Source organism: Drosophila albomicans, chromosome X (genome assembly GCF_009650485.2).
Source record: "Drosophila albomicans strain 15112-1751.03 chromosome X, ASM965048v2, whole genome shotgun sequence".
NCBI classification, from domain to species: Eukaryota; Metazoa; Arthropoda; class Insecta; order Diptera; family Drosophilidae; genus Drosophila; species Drosophila albomicans.
The window spans coordinates 22,998,602-23,024,000 of NC_047627.2; the positions used below are offsets into that span (position 1 = coordinate 22,998,602).

At 42.4% G+C, this 25,399-nt stretch overlaps 2 protein-coding genes across 2 annotated transcripts; one reads left to right on the top strand and one right to left on the bottom strand.

Annotated features, from left to right (window-relative positions):
* The first annotated feature begins 888 nt into the window (after nt 1-888).
* On the top strand, nt 889-17,461 carry LOC117566564 (putative uncharacterized protein DDB_G0288537). The gene is made up of 5 exons (XM_052004478.1): nt 889-2,171; nt 4,330-4,425; nt 14,897-15,068; nt 15,134-15,659; nt 16,285-17,461. The coding sequence occupies exons 1-5, from the start codon at nt 889-891 to the stop codon at nt 16,587-16,589; spliced, it is 2,382 nt and encodes a 793-aa protein (XP_051860438.1). The 3' UTR covers nt 16,590-17,461.
* A 445-nt stretch (nt 17,462-17,906) lies between these two features.
* On the bottom strand, nt 17,907-25,313 carry LOC117571982 (DNA-directed RNA polymerase II subunit RPB1). The gene is made up of 5 exons (XM_034254530.2): nt 25,195-25,313; nt 24,873-25,122; nt 21,940-24,183; nt 19,605-21,849; nt 17,907-19,142 (listed from the first exon to the last, which is right to left on the bottom strand). Exons 2-5 carry the CDS (start codon nt 24,951-24,953, stop codon nt 18,043-18,045), a joined length of 5,670 nt encoding a protein of 1,889 aa, XP_034110421.1. The 5' UTR covers nt 24,954-25,122; nt 25,195-25,313; the 3' UTR covers nt 17,907-18,042.
* Between the last annotated feature and the right edge of the window lie 86 nt (nt 25,314-25,399).

Below are 25,399 nucleotides of genomic sequence, written 5' to 3' on the forward strand. Positions count from 1 at the left end.
GACCTAGGAAATGTTGTCTCTGAAATTAGCAATTCTAGTTCTCTTTCTAAGAATTTACGAAGTATGAATCAGAAACTTGCCCTAGAAAATGCTGTCTTCAAATTTAGTAACTCTAACCTTTCTTTTTAGGGATTTACGAAGGTTAAAGAGAAAGCTTGAACTGAAAAATGCTGTATCCAAATTTGGAAACTCTAGCCTCACGTTTTAGGGATTTACGAAGGTTAAAGAGAAAGCTTAAACTAAAAAATGCTGATTCCAAATTTGGTAATTCTAGCTTTCTTGGTTTGTGAGATCGAGAGGCTCAAACAGATGGACAGACAGACAGACGGATAGTAACTTATCATACCCTATAACACTAGAAGTACCGGAGTAGAAGAAGTGTAGAGAAGAGAAGTATTACGGGTGAAGTTAAAAGGTCGCTCCTTGGCTGCTTCGATGTCGAAGAGGAAAAAGGGGCAGAGAGGTCATCGATAGTTGTGCTTGACTGAATGCGCAAGGGTAATGAGAGAGAGAAAGAAATAGAGAGGGAGAGAGGGAGAGAGAGAGAGAGGGAGAGAGAGGACCACTCAGCTATGAGCCTATGAGCAACGACGTCGACTGCGACGCTGGCAGAGCGATAGCAAAGGAAAAAGTTTGGACTTCAGGTTCGGTCGCATTCCGCGGCCAAACGCAGCGCGAGACGGAATCCAACGCGGACTCAACACTCGACTCTACTCGACTCGATTCGCCTCGACCTCGTTTTCGTCCTCGACTTCGACTTCGTCTTCGTCCTGTGAGTCGTTCTCGTGCTTGCGTGCTTCCTTTTTTTGTTTGTTCTGTGTGCGCGACTCTCACACGTGTGTGTGGGAAAAGTCGGTGAAAAAACTGCGTGGAAATCAATCAGACAAAATGATTGTCAATCTGGCGGTGAATGGCGCCAGCAACAGTGCCCACGTCCATGCCCAAGCCTCACACTCCCATTCCAACTCCCACTCTCACTCGCATCCTCAAGCACATCCTCATGCTCATCCGCATCCGCATTCGCAACCGCAACAAGACAACGACTTCAACTTTCTGAAGCGCAAATACGAGACGCAACTTGAACCACAGCAGCAACAGCAGCAGACGATGGCTTTGGGTCACGATTACGATCAGTTGAGTGCAAATCCCTGGAAGAAGCGTCACCTCGACTACGAGAACTCCGCCGGGGACATGTGCTTCCAGCTCCAGCTGCAGGATACCAACAGCAACAGCAACAACAATAACAATAACAACAATAGTTCCAGCTCAGCAGTTGCCTCAGTCAGCGTCGCCTCAGCGGCCTTTATCAACGATCTGTTCGCCTACGACAGCAGTCTCCTCGTCCCCGGCGCCGTCTCCTACTGCACTCCGCCCTCAGGTGCTCCCCTCGAGGCTGAAGCCGATGCCGGCGGCTGGCAGACGGGAGAGCTGCTTGAGCTCGATCATCGCTACAATTCGGGTCTGCAAACGGAAATCTCTCAGCTGAATGCAACGCTTCCGCCTCCTCCGCCGCCGCCTCCGCCTTCGGCCCCAGCTTCGACTGCGACGCCACCGTCAAGCGGAGTTCAGGAGCAGAGCTTCCTGGTTCCTCAGAAATCTCAAGCGCAGCCAGCAACTCAGGCGCCAAGTCGACAGACGACGGGCAGTCGACGCAACTCCAATCAGCCATCGAACGAATCGGAACCGGATTTCGAGGACAAGAATCTCTCGTGGTTGTTGAACTTCAAGTTCGATGAGTTCCCGCATCTGTCTCCCGATGTTGGAGGCGGTCAGCGATTGGGTAACGCTGCCAATGCAGTCAGCGTGGAGCCAGCCACGCCCACCACAGCCGCCCACATGGCCATCAGTTCGCCCTGCAGCTCCGCCTCGCCAGCATCCGCATCCGCATCAGTTTCGACATCGACATCGACATCGAACTCCAGCGCAAGCTCAACGCTGCTGCTCGTCGATCAACGTGGATCACCCAAAAGCTGCTCCAGCAGCGCATCCACAGCGACCACAACGGGAGCGGGCGGTGGCGGGGGAATCGGAGGGGGAGGTGCGACATCCAATTCACCCACGAAGACGGGACGCAAGTTCGAGGAGCTCGTCATGGAAGTCACCTCGGAGATGGACGCCAACGACATGATCGTCGCCGAGCACGTCGTTGTCGAGGACACCAGCTCCAAGGCGTGAGTAGTAAAGCATTTGAATCCTATAAAGAATATTCCCTCAGACTCAGTAGCGGGCACTGTCAAGATAATTATTTTATTATACTTTTAACTTGAATTCCTAAATGAAGTGAAGTAATCAATAAGCTTAAATTACTATTTCAAATTTCGACTTTAAATATATGTATATTTTTAAAATTTTAATTCAATTTTATTATATTTAGTTGAGTCCTCTTAAAAATATTCACAAGACTTAAGATTATTCACAAGACTTCAATCTTCAATCTTAACAATTATAATTTAACTAAGTTTGTAACTCATTTTGGAAAAGCAAATCTTAAATGAAGTGATGTAATCAATAAGCCTAAATTTCTATTTAAAAGTTCGACCGTAAATACTTTTTTTTTATTTTAAATTTAACTTTATTATTATTATTCGAATCCTCTAGAGAATATTCAGAAGACTGTAAAGAGTATATTTGATTCATTTTAATTGGAATTCTTAAATTAATTAAAGCCCTTAATAAGCCTAAATTGCTATTTAAAAGTTCGAATTTATATATATATATATATATTTTAATTTTAATTTAATTTTATTATTATTATTTCAGTCCTTTAGAGAATATTCACAGAACTTCAATCTTTAATCTTCACGATTATAATTTAACTAAGTTTTTAAAGTTTTGTAGTTAAAGTTATTATCATAACTCTTATTATTTGAGTAGCAAGCATTTCAAATTGAAACAAATAACGAATCTAAAATTGCGAATCACGAATAACCCCACCAATTTGTTTTTTAATTCTAGTTCCAATAGAGCTATTTATATAGTGCTCTCATTCCTCTAAAATTAAATGTAGTACTTAATACTTGATTCAATATAATAAATAACCCAATATTTATATAGAGATCCTTTAAATAACATTTATTCTAAAGAATGTCAAATAATCCCCTTAAATAAGCATTTCATGTTAATAATTTTTTAGCCTGAAGAGAAATGTTCTCTAAATCTTATTTTCTAATAGTATCCAACATAATTTTCACCATTAAAAAAATTTTGATGAAACTTAAGACTTTCAATAACACTTCATAATATTTTAGTAATTCATTCAACTTCAAAGAGACTTTAAAATATTTTAAATTTGTCAATAAATTATTTGTGTCTTCTCTCCTTTTAAGAAAATAGTTTAGAGCGAATAAAATAAATCTATCCTTTTTAGAAGATAAGTTCAGAGCCCTTGATGAAACTTCAGAATAATTCTATTCATTTATTTATTTATTTACATGTTAATTATTATACCAAATACAGTAAACAAATTATTCTGAAGTTTCAAGGGTTCTGAGCTATCTTCTAAGAAGGAACGATAAGTTTCATCTGAAGATACATCAACGGTTCTGAGCTATATATCTCTTATTTTCTATAATTTTATTTCTTTATAAGATTATTTGCTCTCTTAGCTGTATTGGAATAATTAAAACACTACACAAGAAAAAGAATTTCAAAATTATAAATTCTGTAATATGACTTTGGAATTATTTTCTTTGTGTAGCCTTTTATTAATTCTAAAATATTATAAGTTAACTTTGTGAGCAATGTTTGATTTAAGCACATACAATATTAAATCATTTTCTTTAAAAGATTAACACAAAATATATTTAAAATCAAGTCAAAGAAATTCAAAATTATAAATTCTATAATACAATTTTGGAATTATTTTCTTTGTCTCGTCTTTTATATACTTTGTGAATAATGTTTCATACAATCATATTCAATATTTCGATATTCTTAGATCACTTTCTTTATTATTTCACAAATCTATACTTGAAATCCAGTTAAGGTCTTTAAATGGTATCTATGAATTGTGTGTGTTCTTTTTGTATTTGCTATGCACAAATTTTAAGAGAATCTTAGCCATCGAAAAAATCTCACTTGATTACGAATTACAAATGACGTATTTGACGTATTTTCTGTTTTGTTTTTTTTTCTCGTTTTCTGGTTTCTCGTTTTCGTTTCCGCTGTCGTGTGCTTTATGCGCCACCAATCGATGTGGACCACCCTCAACCTTTACTCCCTCATCGAATGGGGAACGAAACGAACCCCAACCCCAACCCCAACCTCGACCGAAACGAACCAAACCGAACCGAACTCAACCCAATCGTCCAACCACCGCAAAACAAGCAGGCCAAAGAAACCACCGTTCACATACACGGAACTCATCGAATACGCCCTCGAGGACAAGGGTGAGCTGACGGTGTCGGGCATATACCAATGGATATCGTAAGTACTACACTATATACTATATACTCCATTATTCCTCACACATCTGGCAGCCATTTTGTTGCCGGATGCAATTAAAGAAATCTCAAGCATTTTCTTCGCCTTGCACTTGGCACTTGGCACTTTGAATTCCCGTTAGCCATTTTTCCGGCTGCTTCTTCTTCCTCCGGCTCCCTCTTCTTTTTCTTCGTCTTGTTCGGCGTGTTGATGTTGCAAAAGTTTATTTACATTTTTAGTGTTTGGTTAACAACCAGCAACAAAAGGCAAACAAAGTTGCGAGCTTCAATAATTTATTACCTGCTAAATTTCATTCTACGTTCTCTGTTCTTATTGTTGTTGTTGTTTTTCTTGTTGTTGTTCAACAAGTTGTGTAGACACACATCAAGATCTAAAGTCAAACAACCCACTAAAAGGCTAGAAACAATTGCAAACCTCATTTACAATGCAAATGCAAATGCAAAAGTCTCTCTTCAGACTTTGCAATTGTAATCAAATTAATAATTTGTATTCCCATTATCCAACCATTCATAAATCTTTATTATATTCAATAATTTGTAATTTAAAATTCATGATGACACTTTCAAAATTCTCTTTGAAATCGAATTCAATGAGAGCTTAATACAAGTTACAGATAAGCAAAATTTCAGGTAATGGACAAAGTAAGCTGTTGGTAATTGATTTCAGTGAAAAATAAATTTAACTATAAAATTTAACTTTATGTAGCGGACTAAGATATTATTCTCAGGGAGAAGAGCCTCATGCAAATTGAAGTGAATTAATGTTAGAAAACACATCTTGATTTAAAAAACATTTAATATAAGACCCAAGTTCATATTAATACCAAGAACAAATGTTATAGTTTTTAAATCAAAAATCTTAATATAAGATAAAAAAAATATTAAGTTATATTGTTTTTTCTTTTACTAATTTTCTTTTATTTTTTCATTTTATGACCATTCAATTAGCACAATCTTAAGTTATTTATATAATATAAAAAAAGATCAAGTTCTAAAGCCAAGAACATTCATCTTCCAAATATGCTTTTAAAATAAGACCTTTATCAGAACAAATTCTCAAAACGAAATTCCTAGTTTATAGTTTTTATCTAGATTCAAATGTTTTCGTTCATAACTCAGTTAGTAAGTCGATAATAAATTTTGCGTAAATGATCAAAATTCAACTGAATAACTGAAAAATGCGATAATTAAATCATAAAATGATAAAATAATAAATAAAAAGAAAAAAAAAAACAATATAATATATTATTTTGTTGATTTACAATAAGATTTTTGGTCTAAAAGTTAAAAGATTTGTTATACTTATTAATAATAACTTAAACGTTCTTTAAAACGAGATGTTTTTTCTAACATTAAGATTTTCATGTTCTTCTCCTTAGACCACAATCTTGATCTTAGAACTATTTTTCTGTGTACATATGTTTATATTTGTGCCGATGAAGGTTTCCTCATTCGAAACCATAAATTTGTCAAAAAGGAAAAATTCGAAGTTTGTTCGTCTTCATTTGCATTTGCTGCGATTGGAGGCGAGTTGAAGTTTTGTTCCACGACAACTTTTAATTGGATCCCCTCTCTCTCTCTCTCTCTCTCTCTCTCTCTCTCTCTTTCGTATCTATCTCGCTCGCTCTATTTGTGCGTTATTTTACCTAGTTTCGAAACGGGGAAACCCCCTGAAGAGACAGAAGCAAAATGAATATAGAAGAAGCAAGTGCACACACATCTATGGATGTGTATTGTATATCAAATTCAATGACAATAATAAAAAACTTTTAACACATTTTTCAAGGTTCATTAATTTGTCTCCCCCTCTTCCCACCCCCATCCCACCGGGTGGGCCGAAGTGCACCTGTGTGAGGGAGGCAGAAGAGGGGGAATCACTGTAAATATTTGAAGCCACAGCAAAAATGTTGCGTGTAAATATCCTATCCTATAGAAATATATATCCAAATGCTTCCCACCCACTTCTCGCTCTCTCGCTCGCTCTCTCTCTCTCTTTCTCTCTCTCTGTCTCTTTCGTCAGCAATTTATGATAGTTGCCCATCACCTGGCTTCGACTTCGACATCGCCTTCGACTTTGGGGGAGGAACTGTTCGGCAACCTGTTCATTAAATGTAATGAGCCAGCAGACCAACCAATTTCCCGACCTCCTCCCACCTCCCCAACTCCCTTCTGTTGCTGGAACTTTTCATTAACCATTCACAAATTTACTTTGTAGCCCACGAACAAAGCAACAGCAACAGCAACAAAAGGGAGCTCAGGGGGGAGCTCGAAGCCGTGTCCTCGTCCGTTCAAGGCAAACATCCGAGAAGGCTGAGAAGGCGCCTGCGCGTTCGCTTGAGTCGCCCACGCGACTCAGCTCTCCCCTCCCCTCCTTCCCCCCTTCTCCTACTCTTTCATAGTTCCCTCTCCAGCAGCGTGTGGCAATTGCCCATGAAATTTATACGCTGCACATTGCTCACGATAATTATTAATTGCCGGGGTTGGGTTCACAACTCGTAGAGGGAGTGAGGAAGGAGTGAGGAAGGGAGGGAGAGGGAGAGGGGTTAAACGCTGTCGCTGTTGCTGTGTTTTAGGGGCTGTTCCGTGCCTTTCCGCCTTTCCGGCCTTTCTACACCTTTTACACGCCTCAATGCATCAGGATCAGGTGTTTGACAAGCGCACAACTTGCTGCAATTACTCCGCTCTCTCTTCCCTCTTTCCTCTCCCCTCTCGACTCTGTTCTCTACTTTTGGCTGATCCCGTCTGAAGTCGAGTTGAGTGCCCACCGTTCTTCCGGTCAATTTGAATTGCATATTGAGTGTTTATTAGATGCGGATCATGCTTCATTGCACAGCAGCCGAGGAAGGCCATAAGGCACAGGACACTGAACACAGAACACCGATCATTCACAGGACATTCGAACATGTGTTTGGTACTCGGTTTCTTTTTGGGCTTGAGAGGAACACTAAATTTCTGCATTAATTATCAACTGCGACGCGCGTTAAAGAGGTTTTTAATGCTTCTAAGCAAAGAGCCCTCTTAACCCTTTGTCCATCTTGTTGACATCCGACAAATGTTCGTCCATAAATTGGCTGCAGAAGTGGGAAAAATGTGTGGGAATTTGATCTCGCTTTCTATGCTCTCTTCTTAGCTTTGGTATTTAATGAATTCCATTTTATTCCTGTCATCAGCATTTCGAATAATAACAAATAAAAAAGCTACTATTCAGTGAGCGGTATTATAACGAAAAAATACTGCAATATACCGAACTGTATTGGTGGTACATTGATATATTACTATAATGGTATATTATTATTGGTATATTATTAAAATAGAGTACAAAATATACCAGATTGTCAATCAAAGCTAATTTTGTTGTTCTTCCAATTTAATTCATTTCCCCACTTTAATTATAATATATTAACGTCTCTCGCTTCTTAAATCATTAATTTCCTTTGAAAGACAATTCGCAACTACTCAATTTTTTAATAAATAAAACTTAGAATTTCTTTCTTCCTATTTTATTTTATTTATAACTATCCTTTCAAGCCTCTTCTTTTTTGTTCTGTTCCCAAACTTCTTCTTAAACCTCTTTTCTTCTTTTCTTTTTCCAAACAGTTTTCTTTCATTTTTCTTTATAAACTATTATTTCAAACCTCTTCTCTTCTTTTCTTTTTCCAAAACTCTTTTTACTGCCTAGGTTGCAATCTTTTAGTTTCTTCATTATGTTGAGATGGTAAATACCGTAAATTTCATTGCTGCCTTCAGCATTCGTCTTCGTCCTGGTCGGAGATATTTCTAGTTAAAGTATTCCACAACTTGAGACCGTCTTTGTAATTCTTGTGACTTGTTGTGGGCGTTTCCATTAAAAAAAAAGAAAACAACTTGGGTTTTCTTCTTTTTTTTAGTACGTATTTGCAGAAAAGTTTTCTCTGCTCGCTGGCTGCCATCCATAATAATCCATAAATTTTGCACATTTACAGCAGAGAAAACATTTTGGCGAACGGAGGAAGGCAAAAGGACCGCAACAATTTATGAACTGAGTTGCGGCAGAGCAACTACTACTATATATTGTACATACATATATATATACATATATAGTTTAGTATAGCTTATAAATATACATATGTATATGTGTAGAGGAGCCATCAACTCGAAAGCAACCGCCAGAAGTAGTTGCCCAGTCCGGGGATCCCCCCAGAGGCCATGGCTCAGGTCTCGAGACTCGAGTCGCAGGACTCGGCCTCGCCGCCATGTAAAAAATGAAGCGCGCTCGCTCTCTTTCCCTCTCTCTCTCTCTTTCTCTGTGTGGATTGGCTTGCGTGCCAGGCACGCCCCGACACGGCAGCCAATCAGTCCGAGCGACCAGCACCCAGCCCATCAGACAGAATGCCTCTGAGTCTGACTCCTTCGACTCTGACTCTGTCTCATGCCTCTGACTCAGTACTGCTTCTCGTCCTTTGACAGGACTCAATGGAAGAGCTCAGGGCTGGACAGCAGCTTGGCCCCCTCTTTTTGATTCCTGTCCATGTCCCTTTCTCTTCCTCTTTTCCCTTTCCCAACTCCGGATGCCACATTCGACCATTCGCATTGCTTTCGAAACTGAAACCGAAACAACAAATAGTAAACACTAAACAACTGAGCTATGGCTATAGCTAAAAAGTGTGCCCGACTCTCAAATACCCGGTACTAACAAATAATGTGATTTAGCAAAGAATTCTGTTTAATAAAAGTTCGATCTTGAACGGATATTCACAATCAAATAAGATATCGTCTGCAGTTTAACTTATCAGCTATTGAAAGGTTCACTTTAATGAAGTTATATATAAGAGTTAGCCATAAAAAGTTAGCACATCAAAATTGGGCTAACAAATGCTAAAATTTCTTCAACGATTTTAAAATCTTTAAAATCCTGCAACTCTTTTTATAAAAACTGTGATATTTTCGAATTAATGTTATTATGTTTGTGGAAATCTTCTTTAAGTTGACGCTGCATTAAAAGACTCTTCTAAGCTTCTCTTTCCGGGTATGAATATTACAATATGACACGTGTGTGTGTGTGTGAGCGACCTGTTATTATTATGCCCATTATGCAGAAGAGGGCAGAAGGAGAGGAAGGTGGGTGGGGGCGTGGCACTATCCTTCCGAAGATGCCGTGTAATTCGACAATTTCATTCGAGGCCCAAAAAACCGACAATATGAATACGAAACTGAATGTGAATGCGATGTGATTGTGAATGTGAATGTGATTGTGAATGCGAATGGGGCGCAGTCAGTCATTCAATTCATTGACAATGATGACGACGTTGATAGTGGGTATTTGATTATTCTGCCCCCCTTTTCAACCCTCTCCTTTGGTCCCCTCCCTTAGCCCCAAAAGCAACGTTGACAATTCGAAAAGTGCGAGCACCGAGAAACGATTCGAGTAGTCAAGTCGAGTTGAGTTGAGTCGAGTCGAGTGAGTGTGTGTATGTATACTTTTGTGTATCACTGTCTAAACGCCCACGCCTATCGATTGGCTCTGTCAGCCAGCCAAAAAGGAGGAGAAGGAGGAGGGTGAGCACTGAAAAAACCCGGCGAATGCATGATGATTAAACCATGCTAGACATGCAGCTCCTCCATAAACTACACAACATTCATTTCGACTTCTTCCCCATTTCCCATTCTTATCCCCCCTCCTCTATTGCGATTATTGGCGTATTTTGAAATTTACAAGTGCATCGGGGCAACTGTGGCAGCCAACTTAAGCATGCCAAACACGGATTGTACAAAGTCATTTCCCGTTTCCCACTTTCCTACTTGACACTTGCCACATTCCACTTCACAGCTAAAGGATTCCCATATTTCCGATTCCCTGTGTCTTCAACAAAAAGTTCCCTTTACTGAGATTTAAACTTCCTTGCCGAAATGTTAAAAACTAATGCTCTTGAACAAAAAGTTCCCTCTACTGAGATTTAAACTTCTCTGCGGAAATGTTAGGAATTAGTCCTCAATTCTATATCAACTGAGAAGTCAGCTCTCATCCAATTCCATCGACATACTCAAAACTTCGCATTAGAGTAAAGGTTTCTCCCGAAAGCAGCGGTTAGTTGAATGACTAAATAACTTATCCTGAACTTATCCTAGTTGAAGATAACCCCAGAGTTCAAGCTACACTTCAACTAGTTCTCTCTACTGAGATTTAAACTTATTTACCGAAATGTTCGAAATTAATTCTTAATTCTACATGATTCCTATATTTCTAATTCAAAAAGTTCCCTCCACTAAGATTTAAACTTCTTTGCGAAAAAGCTAGAAATTCTCAATACTATTTTGCACAATTTTATTTACAGTTTTGTGTATTAACTAAGATATAAGTCTCTCATCCAATTGCATCGACATATTCTAAGCTACGTCTTAAAGGAAAAGTTTCTCCCGAAATCAGCGGATAGTTGAATAACTAAATAACTTATCCCCAACTTATCCCAGTTGAAGATAACCCCAGAATTGAAATTAGACTTCAACTAACAACAAAATACCTTTCGCAAATTCTCAAAGCTATCTCTGCACCGAACCGAACACAATTCGAAATGGGAGCAACGTAAAGCAGACCATTAGCCTATCTTCTATACTATAGTATACTTTCATTCCTTTCTTCTCCTTATTTCCCTTTGAGTCAGGCAGTCAGTCAGCCAGAAAAGGAGCGAGACGGAGGTGAGGAAAAAGGCAATTTGAAGTGCCATCTTTCCGGTTGCACGTAGCAAGTATGTTTTCGGTTGATGCGTCATGACGTCTGCGTGCACCACGGGCAAGTGTTGTGGTGGTAGAGGGTGGACGGTCGATGGTGGATTGTGGGTGGTGGGTGGTTCACATTCACATAGTTCACATGGCTCAGGTGCTGATATGATGTTCCTCGGGGTCGTGGAGTAGACAAGCCGTTGTGCTGACGAGTGGAGCCCGAAAATGACAGTTATCAGAACATTACGAAGGGATCATTAAAGGCTCTGCCAGCGGCCTTTCAACTTCCAGCCAGACAAACCCCAAAAACCAAACCCGGAACACAAAGGGAGAGTGGAGAGTTGGGAGTAGTCCGTATCGTAACCGTGCCATATCCCTATGCTATGCCCGCCATAGATTTATGCATCCCATTTTATTTCATTTCATTTCATTTCATTTCGTTTATGAGTCGTCATTTCAACCAAAAAAAAAAAAAAAAAATAGAAAAAAATCCCCACACTTGGAGTGCTCCATGTTGTAATACCCTAGAAAAGGAGTAGCAATATGGCATAACTATTTCGCTACTCGCTAGTAGTTAAAGTCCTTGTTATAGGATTTATTTAATTATACATTTATCATACTATTGAGGTGATAATTTGAAGACTACCAAAACTACCTACATATGTTATAATAAATATGAATATAGTATATATTCCTTTCTTTTTTTATATAACATATTCCTTTATTTTCTGTAAATTAAATTAAGTATTTAATTCTAGATTTAATATTTCTAAAATACATTCTATAATTCAGTCAGGGGACAAGACTTTTCACTTCATTTTTAAAGCCTCTTCCGTTGAAAGTAATTTTTTGTTGTCTAGCTTTTTAGAATCTAATTATTTATTCATAGTTATGCAAAGGTTTGAGTAAGATAAAGTTCTTTTAAAGGGAACGTATCATTTAAATATTATTACTCAATTGAGCTAACATTTTCAGGACTAACAAAGCATCCAACTTATTTTGCATTCAATATATAGCCGAAATATCTTTAAATACTTCAAGTGAATTAATATTCTTATTCGATTGAGCTGAAAGGATTCAGGACTGTTAGATCAACTTGTATTGCATTCAACATATAATCCGAACCTCTTCAATTTGTTTAATTGAATTCAATTATAATATTTAAAGGTATTCAAGTTCCAATATTCATAACTTCTTTATAAAGAACTCTCCCACATCAAGGAATTAATTAAAATATTTTAAGGTATTCAACTTGTGTTCCACAGTTCCAATATTTACACCTTTTTTTAATTCAGATACCACCTTAAGGAATTATTCTTCGATTCCCCTTAAAATGTACTCATATATTTTTCCGTATGTAGCTTGGAACCAATGCGGAACTAGCTACCCGTTTACTATATGTGTACAGGGTATGAAACTATATAGATATATGTAAGTGCATATACTATATAGTAGAATATACATATATATCTGAACCGTATATAAAGCGGCGGCTCGCCTCGCGTGTTGAAATACAAAAAGATTTTTGGATTGCTTTTCAACTAAGGGCGGTTGCTTGGTGGGTGAGGGAGGGGGAGGGGGGGCAGCAGCAGTTAACCAATGACATAGCGGGGGTTGTTTTTCGGACCTGGCGCGTGTGCGGCAGTCGAGCTATGTGTGTGTGTGTGTGTGTGTGTGTGTGTGTGCCGTAATTTGAAATACTTTCCATTTTCTAGCCCTGCCACCCCTCTGTCCCCCCTCCCCACTCTTCCCCACTACATCCTTACTCACTAGAGCTTTGCGTTGGTGTTCAGAGTGGGAGCGCGCTTGGCACGCGATGTCCTTTCCGGTCGACGTAGTTTCCTTTTACACATACATACATGCTCCCCTCCCTCAACTACCCCCTCTCCATCCCACGCTACTCCATTTCCACATTCTCCATTTTTTTTGCCTTACGTCCAAATCGCCTGTTCGTGACTGGCAACAAAAACGACGCATAATTTGTGCCACTGTCCGCGTACGTATCTCTCTCTCTCGCTCTTTCTCCCTCGCTATCCCTCTCACTCCCCTCCAGTCGTGTGCGGCTGCCGCAGTGGCGTGCCAGTGACGTGTTCCTTGTAAATTGCCTGCCTCGCTGGCGGCTTGTCGTGCGCATGTTGAAACTTTAATTGCAACTGGTCAAAAAGTTTTAATAGTCGTGCAACGTGCCCCATTCCTTTGCCCCTTGCCACTGCCTGGCTGCCTCGTCTACGCTTGGGGGTAGCTTCTGACCACCAACTCCTAACTGTCCAGCTAGCCGAGCTCTATTCTCTACAGCCAACCAAATTGAAGCCGAAGCCTCGCCTCTTTTGTGGTCCACACTTCTGACCAATCAACAAGGCGGCAAATAATGCATTAGATTGTTCCGAAAAGAAGTGGAGAACTCTATAAGGAGAAATCTATAATCTTGATATCTATCTGATTACTTATTTTGCCAACACATTTATGCATTCTATTACTGACTTAAAAGTGAAGTGGAGAACTCCATAAGAAACTAGTTTTGTAATTCTTTTATTTATTTTGTGGTCCACACTTCTGACCAATCAACAAGGCGGCAAATAATGTATTAGATTGTTCCGAAAAGAAGTGGAGAACTCTATAAGGAGAACTCTATAATCTTGTTATCTATCAAGTTACTTATTTTGCCAACATATTTATGCATTCTACTTGTATTACTGACTTAAAAGTGAAGTGGAGAACTCTATAAGGAACTAATTTTGTAATACTTTTATTTATTTTGCGGTCCACACTTCCGAAATAAAGTGGAGAACTATAAGGAACTAATCTTGTTATCAATCTAGTTAGTTATTTTTAAAATTCTATTCTATTACTGACTTAGAAGTAACCATTAAGATACTGAATATGAAAAACCCAAGAGATTTATTTCTTTGGAACAACAAAGAGCGAATAATATGAATAATTATATAAAAAAAAAGTGTAAAAATCGGGAAAAATTTGAATATTGAACATTTTAAGGTATTTGTGAGTAAAAATGTTAATGGAAAATCCACTTTGGTCAATTTTTAGGCTAAATGTGCTAAATAGGATTAATTAGTTTTAATCAGGATTCAAAGCTCTGTAAAGAATTTGAAACAATCAAGAAAGGTTAAAAATGTTCAACTAAGGGATACCCATTTTAAAATATACCAAATTAATATACCACAAAAGTATTAAAAATAGACCAAAAGTTATATTTGTTATATTGATTGAAATTTGTACATCACAAAAATACTAAAAATATACTAAAGATTATATTTGGTATATTGGCATAGTAATTCACTCAAAATATACCATAGAGGTTAAAATATACCAGATTGTCAGTCAAAGCAACTAAATTTCGTAGTAACCAAGCGTTTTTTGCCATTCAAAAAGTATTCCTTAAATAACTTCTAAATTTTTTATCTAATCACAACCGAATTTTTAGGAGTCTTATGCTTATGAGCTTATGAGTTTCCTTCAAATATACCGAGAAGCATATTATTCAATTGTAGTGAAAAGGTTAACAATACCTTTTTAAGCTCTATCAATGAGAGCTGTTTATAGAAAGGCTTAAAGAATAAATTCCTGGATCTGAAACTTTCGGAATACATTAAATTTAATGTAAACTTATTTTGAATTTTAGAATATGTTTAAAAACCATTTATCTAATCAATACTCATCCTTTCATTCACTCTCTCTCTCTCTCTCTCTCTCTCTCCCTCTCTCTCGCTATATCTGTCTCTGTCCATTTCGTGACACAGAGATCGCTTTCCGTACTACAAGTCAAACGATGATCGCTGGAAGAATTCGGTGCGGCACAATCTCTCGATCAATCCGCACTTTCGCAAAGGAGTGAAAGCCCCTCAAGGAGCTGGCCATCTGTGGGCAATCTCCAGCGGCGATTCAGCGGAGAATGTGCTGGCCTGGGAGCATGTAAGTTGGTGGAAACGGAAAGATCGTGGAACAGCAGAGTTGACAATTGAATATTTGTTTGGTAGAAAAAGCAGCGATTGGATTTGTTCTTCAAGATGGAGTCGATCAACAGGGAACGCATTCAACAGCATCAGCAGCAAATGCAGCAACAGCAGCAGCAGCAACAACAACAACAGCAGCAGCAGCAACATCACCAGCAACAGCTGCAGCAGCAACACTGCAACTCGCCACAGCAACAACAACAACAGCAAGCGAGTTGCATCTACGATGAGGCAGCTGCAGCTGCCGCAGCGCTGACGCAAGAGATGCTGCAACAAGCGAGCGAATCATCATCCGCCTCAGCGAGTCACAATCATTCGCATCACAATCATCACCACAACAACAACAACCATCTTCATCATCAGCAACAGCAGCAGCAGCAACAACAGCAGCAGCAACAACATCAGCGACTTTTACCCTTCAGCGATCTGCTGAGCGATGAAGAGCTGCGCAAGACGGCGGGACAGATCCTCAATGGCATCCATCGGGAAGTTGAGGTGCAGTCGGTCAACTCCATCATCAGCACCTACCAGGACGTGCTCCTCGACAATGGTGAGTGCTGCCAACTTGCTAATTCACTTCAAACTGATGAAAATGTGATTTAATTTGTGTGAAATATTTTGTATGATTGATGATAATGATTGAACATTTAGGAAAGCTACATTCAAAATATACTATAGAGAGAAAAATATACATATACCAAAGTAATATACCTAAAAATACAACAATATACCGAAAGCTATATTTGGTATACTGATCTAGTACTGCATTCAAAATATACCGTAGGTTACTCAAATATACCAGATTATCAACCAAATTAGTCTAAAGCTATACTAAATTAATATACCACACTTACTAAAAATATACCAAATGTTATATTTGGTATATTGATTAATAATATTATCGACCAAATCAGTCTAAAACATACTATCAATTTGGTAGCACAAAATATTAAAATATACCAAAATATACCAGATTGTCAACCAAACGTTCTAAGACCCGTAATAAGTATGCTCACTCGTATTGAAAGGAACTTTCTAATATTTTGGTTATTCAAAAATGAATTGAATACAAGTTTTTCTTATATATTATGTTTCATGTTGTAATTGTATCGCAATAAATGTGATTAATCTGATTATCCAATATCGTATTGATATTGAAACTTTCTCCTCAGAAGACTATCTCAATCCCATCCACAAGGACGTCGTGGTCACCGAGAGCGGACTCCGGCAGCATCATCAACAACATCATCATCATCATCAACAGCAGCAGCAGCACCAACAGCAGCAGCAGCAGCCACACAGCGGGAGCAGCCATCTGGGTGGCAGCCACTCGCAGTACTACATCACGGAGATCGATCCCATGGAGCTGGGCATACAGATGTCGCATCAGGTGGAGCCCTCGGAGGAGGAAGTGCTCTTCAGCGACGACTTCAATCTCAACTATTTTGGCTACAATCCCGGCAACGACATTGTCGCTTGACCGCGCACCAAACATCCGCAGCCGCCTCCCGCCCAGCAGCAACAGGAATCCCCATCCCAATCGCAATCCCAATCGAATCGGAATCTCGTCGATGAGGAGGAGGGGGAGGGGGAAGAGGAGACGGTTGCGCAGTTGCAGCACAGCAATCAGAGTACTCATAAGCCAATTCTAAATCAATACTAGTCACACTCGTAAGCCCCGACTTTTAACCACCACCTCTCTCAAGAGACCCCTCATCCCCCTTCATCATCCTTTGTATAGTCTAGTCTTCAAAGTACCAACCAAGAATATGCTCATCATTTTTTTTTGTCAACTTATATTTAATGCTAATTAATCGGTGGATAGCCTGTAAGTAAGTAGCTTCTACCTTTTAGATTAAGTCGCACCCCTCGAATAGAATTACGTCCGATCTCCCGGAGTTTTTACTAGTAGCACTCACAAGAATTATAACTACTACTACTCTTAATACTTCATAAATATCAATCCTCTATATAGTCGAAAGTATGCTAGTCTTAGTCCTATATATATACAATACTGTTTAATCGTGTAGCATAACGGCACTCACTCGTACAACTACTGATACTTTATGAACTTACTATATGATGATGTGTCTCAACAAAATTTTTTTTTTTCTAACTTTAAATTGTTCATCTTTGGGATGCCAAAGACTTCGATATTACGAAATAATCTGCATACACTAAAAACAAAAACTTGTCAAATACCGATTAGTAGAGCGTAAACCAAAGCGCAGCCCAATAAATTCCCGTTTAGTCAACTTTTTAAATAAACAAACTTCCTCTGATAATCACACTAGATTTAATCGGAATACCTCCTAGAATAATACACTTTTTACTTTTTTGCAGTTTTCTTATTTTTTTTTTATTGTTACTAGAGTAAAACAATTCACTTTTTTCTTTTGCAGTTTTCTTAATATTTTTTTTTCTTTTGCTTAAAAAGTTTTTGTTTTATATATATTTTTTTGTTGATGTGTTTTTGTTTTTAAGTTCTACCGTTTGTCGGGAATATGTTTTAGGTTTTACGCTTTAATATTAATATTATAGATTAAATATTTACTGAAAAAAACCTTGCCTCCTTCCACAAAGGAGATGTAGTATATAAAATCTGGTAACATGTTTGTGTGTGGATACTTCACTAGCTCACTGTATGTCTTACGTTGACAAAAAAAAAAAAACGGGGGCAACTAAATAGAAAAACGTCGTACTCGGACTCGATCTATGCTTAAATATCGCTAGTTTGATATACAAGATATATTGTTTTTAAGGGTAGATAATGTGCTTGGGGCCTTCGCCAGTCGTCATCATCCATCGAAATCGAATCGTATCAAGTATTCCAATATGTGTATATAGTATAGTAGCATTGATAAGTTTTTGATACCAAAGATTAACTAAACTTAGCAAACAGATACAGAAGAGAGAGATGGGGAGTCGCCGGCTTAGTCGTCGCTCTCCTCGAACGTGGGACTGCTGGGCGAGTACGCCGGACTTGTGGGACTGTAATGCGATGGCGCCGTCGGCGAATACATCGGCGATGTGGGCGAATAGTTGCGAGCCGTGGGCGTGTACGTTGGCGATGTCGGCGAGTACTTGGTGCTGCTCGGCGAGTAGATGGACATGTTGGGCGAGTAGCGTGGACTCGTCGCCGAGTATGTGGACCCAGTTGGGCTGTATTGATTCGACGGCGAGTGCTGCGGCGAACTGGGCGAATACAGCGGCGATGTCGGCGAGTATTTCGGCGATGCCGGCGAATATTGCGGTGATCCAGGCGTATATTGCGGCGAACCTGGCGAACCATCGTACGATGGCGATGGCGGCGAATACGTCGGCGATGTGGGCGAATATTTGACGCCCGTCTGTGAGTACGCCGGCGATGCGGGCGAATAGTGCGGCGATGCCGAGTAGTTGGGCGATGTCGGTGAATAGGAAGGCGTGACGGGCGTGTAATTGGGCGATGTCGGCGAATACGATGGCGATGTCGGCGAGTAGCAGGGCGACGTTGGCGAATACGAGGGACTCGATGGCGAGTACGACGGCGACATCGGTGAATATGACGGCGAATTCGGTGAGTAGTTCGATGAGCTCGGCGAGTACGCATTGCCTGGCGAATACATGTTGCTGCCGCTGCCCGCAAACGATGGACTCGATGGGAAATTCGATGTCGGCGAGTAGACAGGCGATGTGGGCGAGTAGCCCGATGACGATGGCGAATAGCCCGTCGACTGTGGATTGAAGTTGGGCGTGGCCGAGGCATAACGTGGACTTGCAGCCGCATATAGCGGCGATGTTGGCGAGTAATTTGGACTCGACGGCGAGTAGTTGGGCGAGGCGCCACCTGGCGACGATGCCGTGTAATTGGGCGACGTGGGCGAATACGAAGGCGACACACTCGGCGAGGCCGGGAAATACGGCGACATCGAGGGGCCCGGCGAGCTGGGCGATGAGCCAGGATGTGCTGGCGACCAGCTGGGCGACATGCCCGATGCATCCGATGCGGCTGAAGGCGAGAAGCTCGGTCCACCTGGAGTCATAGCGCTGACTGCTCACACACGATATAGAAAGAGAGAGAGAGAATGAGCGAATGAGAAGAGGTTCGGTAAGGAAGAGACATATTAAGGTACAAAAAAAAAAGGATTTTCTATTAAAATTCAAGGAATTCAGAACGAAGATCATAGTTAGAGATAAACGATTTCTTATTTTAAATGAATAAATAATGAAGATAATAGTTAAAGATTCAAGATTTTTCAAATTAAATGAATAAACAATGAAGATATATGAAGAATAGTTAAAGATTCAAGATTAAGTCAATAAACTATGAAAATCATAGTTTTTTATATAGATAGTTGTCTTTACTGTAGTAGCTTTCAGTAATCCAGCGATGTGTTTTTTAAGACTGAGTAAATTCTAGCCATTGAAAACATATTAAGAAACTGAAGACTGACCAAATTGAATGCAATAAAACTAAAGCTATGTAAATCTAATAACAAAGTCTGTGTCTTACCGTGTCCTGGTGGCGAGAAGTAACGCGGCGTGTGACAGTTCACCCAAGGTGTCATCGGAGGCGTCATGCTGGGCGTCGAGCCGCCACCAATGAACATCGCCGCACCGCCGAGCATGCTGCTGCCGAGGGAATTGGGAATCTCGATGCCGAAGCGACACTTCTCCGCGTCCAGCAGCAGATCGAAGCAACCGGTGCCCATCTTGGGCAGCTGACCCATGATGATGTTCTCGGAGACGCCACGCATGGGATCCGTTTCGGCATGGGCAGCGGCATCCATGAGCACATCGACGGTTTCCTCGAAGGAGCAACGCATAAGGGCGCCAGTGTCCTGTCGATTGATGCCGTGACGTGTGATAGCCATGAGATGACCCTTCGCTGTCATCACATCGCAGAGCAGAGCGAGATGACGGTAGTTGACGTATAGACCGTAGAACTGGAGCACAGCGTTCATCTCCTTCTCGACGGACTTGCGCACCGCCTCGATGCCCAGCACCTGGAAGATCTCGCAAATGTCGTTGGACGAGGTGCGTATGGGATCGACGTCGCGCTCGGAGAGCACCTTCATCATCGAGGTGCCGTCCGTCTCCAGCAGCCACTCGCCAATGGCCTTGAATTCGCCCGTCTCGGTGATCACGATGCGCTTCTTGCTGTCGGTCTGCGGCAGATGCATGTACACCTTGCCAATGGCCTCGATGCCCTGCAGCGTCATGTCCGATAGCATGTTGGCCTCAATGCAACGGAGGAACATGTCGTCCTCCATTTTGTCGACGGCCTCGTCTTCGTCCTGGAACTTGTTTTCCTCGTTGTTCATGATGCGAATGCGCAGCACCAGCTTGTCGGCATTGTCATCGTTGAATATGCAATTGAGATCCTCGCCGAATCCCACATTGATCTTTTCGGCAATCTGTTCCATGGTCAGCTTCTTGTCCGTCATCCGCTTGCGATCCAACTCAATACGTAGCAGCCAAGGCGAGATGCGTGTCGGATCAAAGTCGGGCATCTCATAGTAGACATTCACGAACTCCTGATCCTCGGCTATCACTGTCCGCTGTGGATCCGGATCGTAGTAGATGGCCGTGTTTGCCGTAACCTTGCGCAGCGTTGTGTGCTCCAAGCGACACAGCACATTCTTGGCCTTCTCGGCATCGCGAGCAGCGCCACCAGTGAGGAAAACGGTGAGCGAGGGCGCCTTGGGCTTCTTCGAGATGTTGATGATCTCCTTGAGACGGGGCACACCGAGTGTCACGTTCTTCGAGGACACACCAGCGAAATGGAACGTGTTCAGCGTCATCTGTGTGGCCGGCTCGCCCAAACTCTGGGCAGCCAGGGCGCCCACCATTTCACCCGGATTCGCCTGAGCCTGCTGGAAACGCGTCTCGATCTCACCGATCAGCCACTCGAAGGCCTCGGTGGAGAGACGGAACTCCTCCGATACGTATTTGGTGCAGAGCGTGGAGCGTATGAGGCACTGGAAGAGTAACGTGGCATTCTCGTTCGCTTGCTTTGAGATGCGATCGTTTCCCGTGACAATCACACAACGCTCCAGGAGTCCGCGCACTCCCTTGATCACACGCATCGGCGAGAGATCCGTGGGCAGACGTTTGTTGATGTGAAAGATCTTCTGGACGTTCCAGATCATGCGCTGCAGGTTGCAGGGCAAGACCACCTTTGAGTCGCCATTGGGGAATATTGTACGCAAATTGTCGCGATCCGTGACGAGCTTATCCCACTCGGATTCGAGCTCTTGGATCGCATCGCTGCTGTCCGTCATCTCCTTGATGACATCGTCGGTGAACACTTTGCGCATGTAACGCTCATTGGACCAGTCGAATTTGAAGCGCTTCTCGAACACCTTGTTGGACAACTTGACCGTCGGCATGTTCTGGAACTCGACCAGTTCGCCGCACAAACCGTCCTCGCCGTAACGCAACTGAATCAGCTGACCAACCGAGTTACGCACGGTGCCATCGTAATTGACCATCACCGACTCCATAGCCTTGATCAGACGACGCTGAATGTAACCGGTTTCGGCAGTCTTCACAGCCGTATCAATGAGACCTTCACGACCGCCCATGGCGTGGAAATAGAACTCGGAGGGCGTCAGGCCGGCGAGGTATGAGTTCTCCACGAATCCTCTGGACTCGGGACCGTAATCGTCCTTGATGAAATGTGGCAGCGTGCGCTTCCTAAAGCCGTACGGAATACGTTTGCCCTCAACGTTCTGTTGACCCACACAAGCAATAACCTGAAGCGAGATTGCGAAAGATTGAGTGTGAGGAAGTAGTAAGCAAGGAATGTTTCGTTAGGTTCTTTTCTTTCACCTATCTCTGCTTACCTGAGAAATGTTAATGTTCGAACCCTTAGAGCCAGACACCACCATAGCCTTCAGATTGTTGTACTCGGTGAGGGATTTCTTGGCAGAGCCTCCAGTCTTGTCACGAGCATCGTTCAGGATGCGATTCACCTTGTTCTCGAACGTCTGACGCAACGTGTTGCCAGGTGTCGGTTCGAGTTCCATGTTGTGCGCCTTCTGAATCACGTTGATGACATCGTCTTTGGCCTTCTTGATGGCCATCTGAATCTCGGTATATGTCTGCGGATCGGCAATGGTGTCGCCAATGCCAATGCTGTGACCCTCGAGCAGCAGCCAATTGTTGATCACCGTCTGAATGTTGCCATAAAACCGACCCGCGATATCGTGGCCCAGCTCGAGGAAACAAATATGCAGCAGCGAACCGGCCGAGGTTCCCAGTGTCTTTTTGCAGAGGATGCCCATGATGAGTTCGCCGTGCTCCACCATGACCTTGGTGTCGCCGGGCGATATCCACTTGTAGGGACCGTCGTCCTCCTCGTCGGGATGCGTGGAGTGGGTGCGTATCATGTTGACGTTGCCGGGAATGATCAGCGAGAAGATCTGCTTGCCGGTCCACAGGGGACGCGGCTTGAGGATGCACGGCTGCGGCATTTTGCCATCCCAAGTGGGCAGAAACATGAGCAGATTCATCACCTGCTCGCGCGTGATGAACACATCACGTTTCGTCATCTTACGCACCGCCGTCAGCGTGTCCTGCACAATGCCCATGACGGGTTTGTTCGCCTGCGGCGTAATAATCTGCCGGGGCGTAATGTGAATGTTCTCGACCTCGGCGCGCGTCTCCATCGATTGCGGCACATGGAGATTCATCTCGTCACCGTCGAAATCAGCATTGTAGGGCGATGTACAGGACAGATTCATACGGAACGTGGACCACGGCAGCACCTTGACACGATGCCCCATCATACTCATCTTGTGCAGCGTCGGCTGGCGATTGAAGATGACCAGATCGTCGTCGCGCAAATGCCGCTCCACCTTATAGCCGCACTGCAGATGCAGATCCGAGGATTTGGGATGGAAACGCAGATCGATACGCTCGCCATTATCGCGCACAATGTATTTGGCGCCCGGATACTGCGAGTTGCCGCGTCGCACCAGCTCCTGCATGCGATCAATGTTGAAGGGCGTAACCAGCTCGGGGAAGGTGAGATTTTGTGCTATGGAACGCGGCACGCCCACCTGATCGATTCGCAAATTGGGATCGGGTGTGATGACAGTACGTGCGGAGAAGTCGACACGTTTGCCCATCAAATTACCACGAATGCGACCCTCCTTGCCCTTGAGACGCGCCTTGATCGCCTTGAGGGGTTTGCCCGACTTCTGCATGGCTCGCGGCATGCCGGGCATATCGTTGTCCACCAGCGTGGCCACATGGAACTGGAGCATCTTGATGTTCTCCTGTATCACGTGCGCAGCGGCGCCGCTCGCCTCATTCTTGCGCAGCTCGTTGTTCGCCTTGATGATGTCAGCCAACTTGTGGGTCAAATCATCCTGATTCTTGGCAGCGCCAAACATAACCACAGCCGGACGGACTGCCAATGGCGGCACCGGCAGCACTGTGACAATCATCCAATCGGGACGCGCGTACTTAGGATCCATGCCCAATATGAAGCACTCCTCGTCCGTGATGTGCTTAAGGATCTCCCACACACGCTCCGCAGACACTACGATCTTCTTCTCCTGCGAATCCTCGTTCACATGCTTCCACTCGGCCGTCAAGTCGAGGCCTGTGCGCCGTATCGAGGGCTGATAGTGACCGCAACCGCCGTGGCCGGGCTTTTTGTTCGGATCCACCTGCTGGTTATCCTTGGTGAGATCCATGTCCTCGCCGCCCTCGCAAATCGTTTTGCCCTTGCACAGATCATAGACGTAGGCGAGACGTTTGCGGGGTTGTCCCTTCGACTTCATCACAATCTCCTTGATCTTGGGATTGTGCGGCGAGACGAGCATTTTGGAGCAGTAGAAGCACACGCAGCGCAGTATCTTGATCGTCTTCGTGATGAAGCCAATGTGAAAGACCGGCTTGGCCAGATCAATGTGTCCAAAGTGGCCGGGACACTCGGTCATGTTGCCGGCGCATGTCTGACAGCGCGAGGTGCGATCGATGACGCCCTGACGGGGATCCATCAGACCGCCCAGCTTGGGACGGCCGCCCTCCAGGGTCTCGGCGAATTGGACGCCTCCCTCGGTGACGGACATGCGACGCTATGATGAAAATGCAAATTGAAAGGAAGATTGAGAATCGCAAAACTGAGTGCAAAGACGCTATCCTCATTCTCAAACATAGAATTCTGTTTTCTCGATTAGTTTAAATGGGATTCTTGTTTAACCTTATAAGGGATATTATTAAAAATTTAATACAAACTCCCAAATTCCTCCATTTCTTAGTTAAATAAATGTGTATTAGGTTTATTTAGGTGTAAACTAATTAATATTTTTTTAATTCTTGAAATTACTGAATTATATTTTATTGAATTCTGCTAAAATCTAGAAACATAACCCCTCATATTATTTTATATGATGTTGAAATACTTTTGGAAAAAACCAAACCCCTCTGTTGAGCGGACACTTTACTATTTCACCACTCTTTAGCGGTCAATTCCCTTGAACGGACAATGTTAGACCAAACAAGTTTTAATTGCATTTTTTGTGCATAGTATAGGTCGCATTTACATTAAATGTATTTCTACATTGGGCCGACATACTCTCCTTATAACCAAATGCATAATGAAGGACCAAACTAAATAATTCACAATTGAGTTGTGTTTAGTGCAAAATGTGCAAGCCCAACATTTTTTTTTTGTTTATTTGTCGAGTGCGCCGATTGTTTTTCAATATGGCGTCGATTTCACACATCACATTAGGCAAAAGCAGAGGCATTGAGTAGTACTTACAATTTCATCAGGTGACAAAATACCAAACTGTACTCGCTTCACCTGGCGCAGCGGCGCCTTCGAGTCCGTTGTGGTGCTCATTGTTGTCCACTAGCGGCAACAGCGGCAGCGAGAAAGATGCGTGGAGAATATGTAGTTTCTCCGTGACGTCGCCACACACAGCACAAATTTTGCACGCGTGACAAAAGTCACAGGCGGAGAGGTGCAAAACCCAGAAAGCGCTTTTGTGTGAGTTTCACGGCTCGCAGCGCTGCAGAAAGCGTAATGGAAAACAAAACAGTATAAAAAACACACGCTTTTACGTTCAATGCAATCGCATTACATTCGTTCGCCTGTTGATTACACTTTAATAGTCCAAAATGCTGTTAATTCCGCCTTTTTCGTAAGCAGACGCGAGCAACGCAGACCGAAAAGCGCACTAAAAATTTCTTAGTGCCAGTCCGATGTTGCTGCAATGCAACTCTGCGCACTGTGATTCATGCTATCGGTGATGCGACGCTGGGCCGCAAACAGCTGATATTATATTG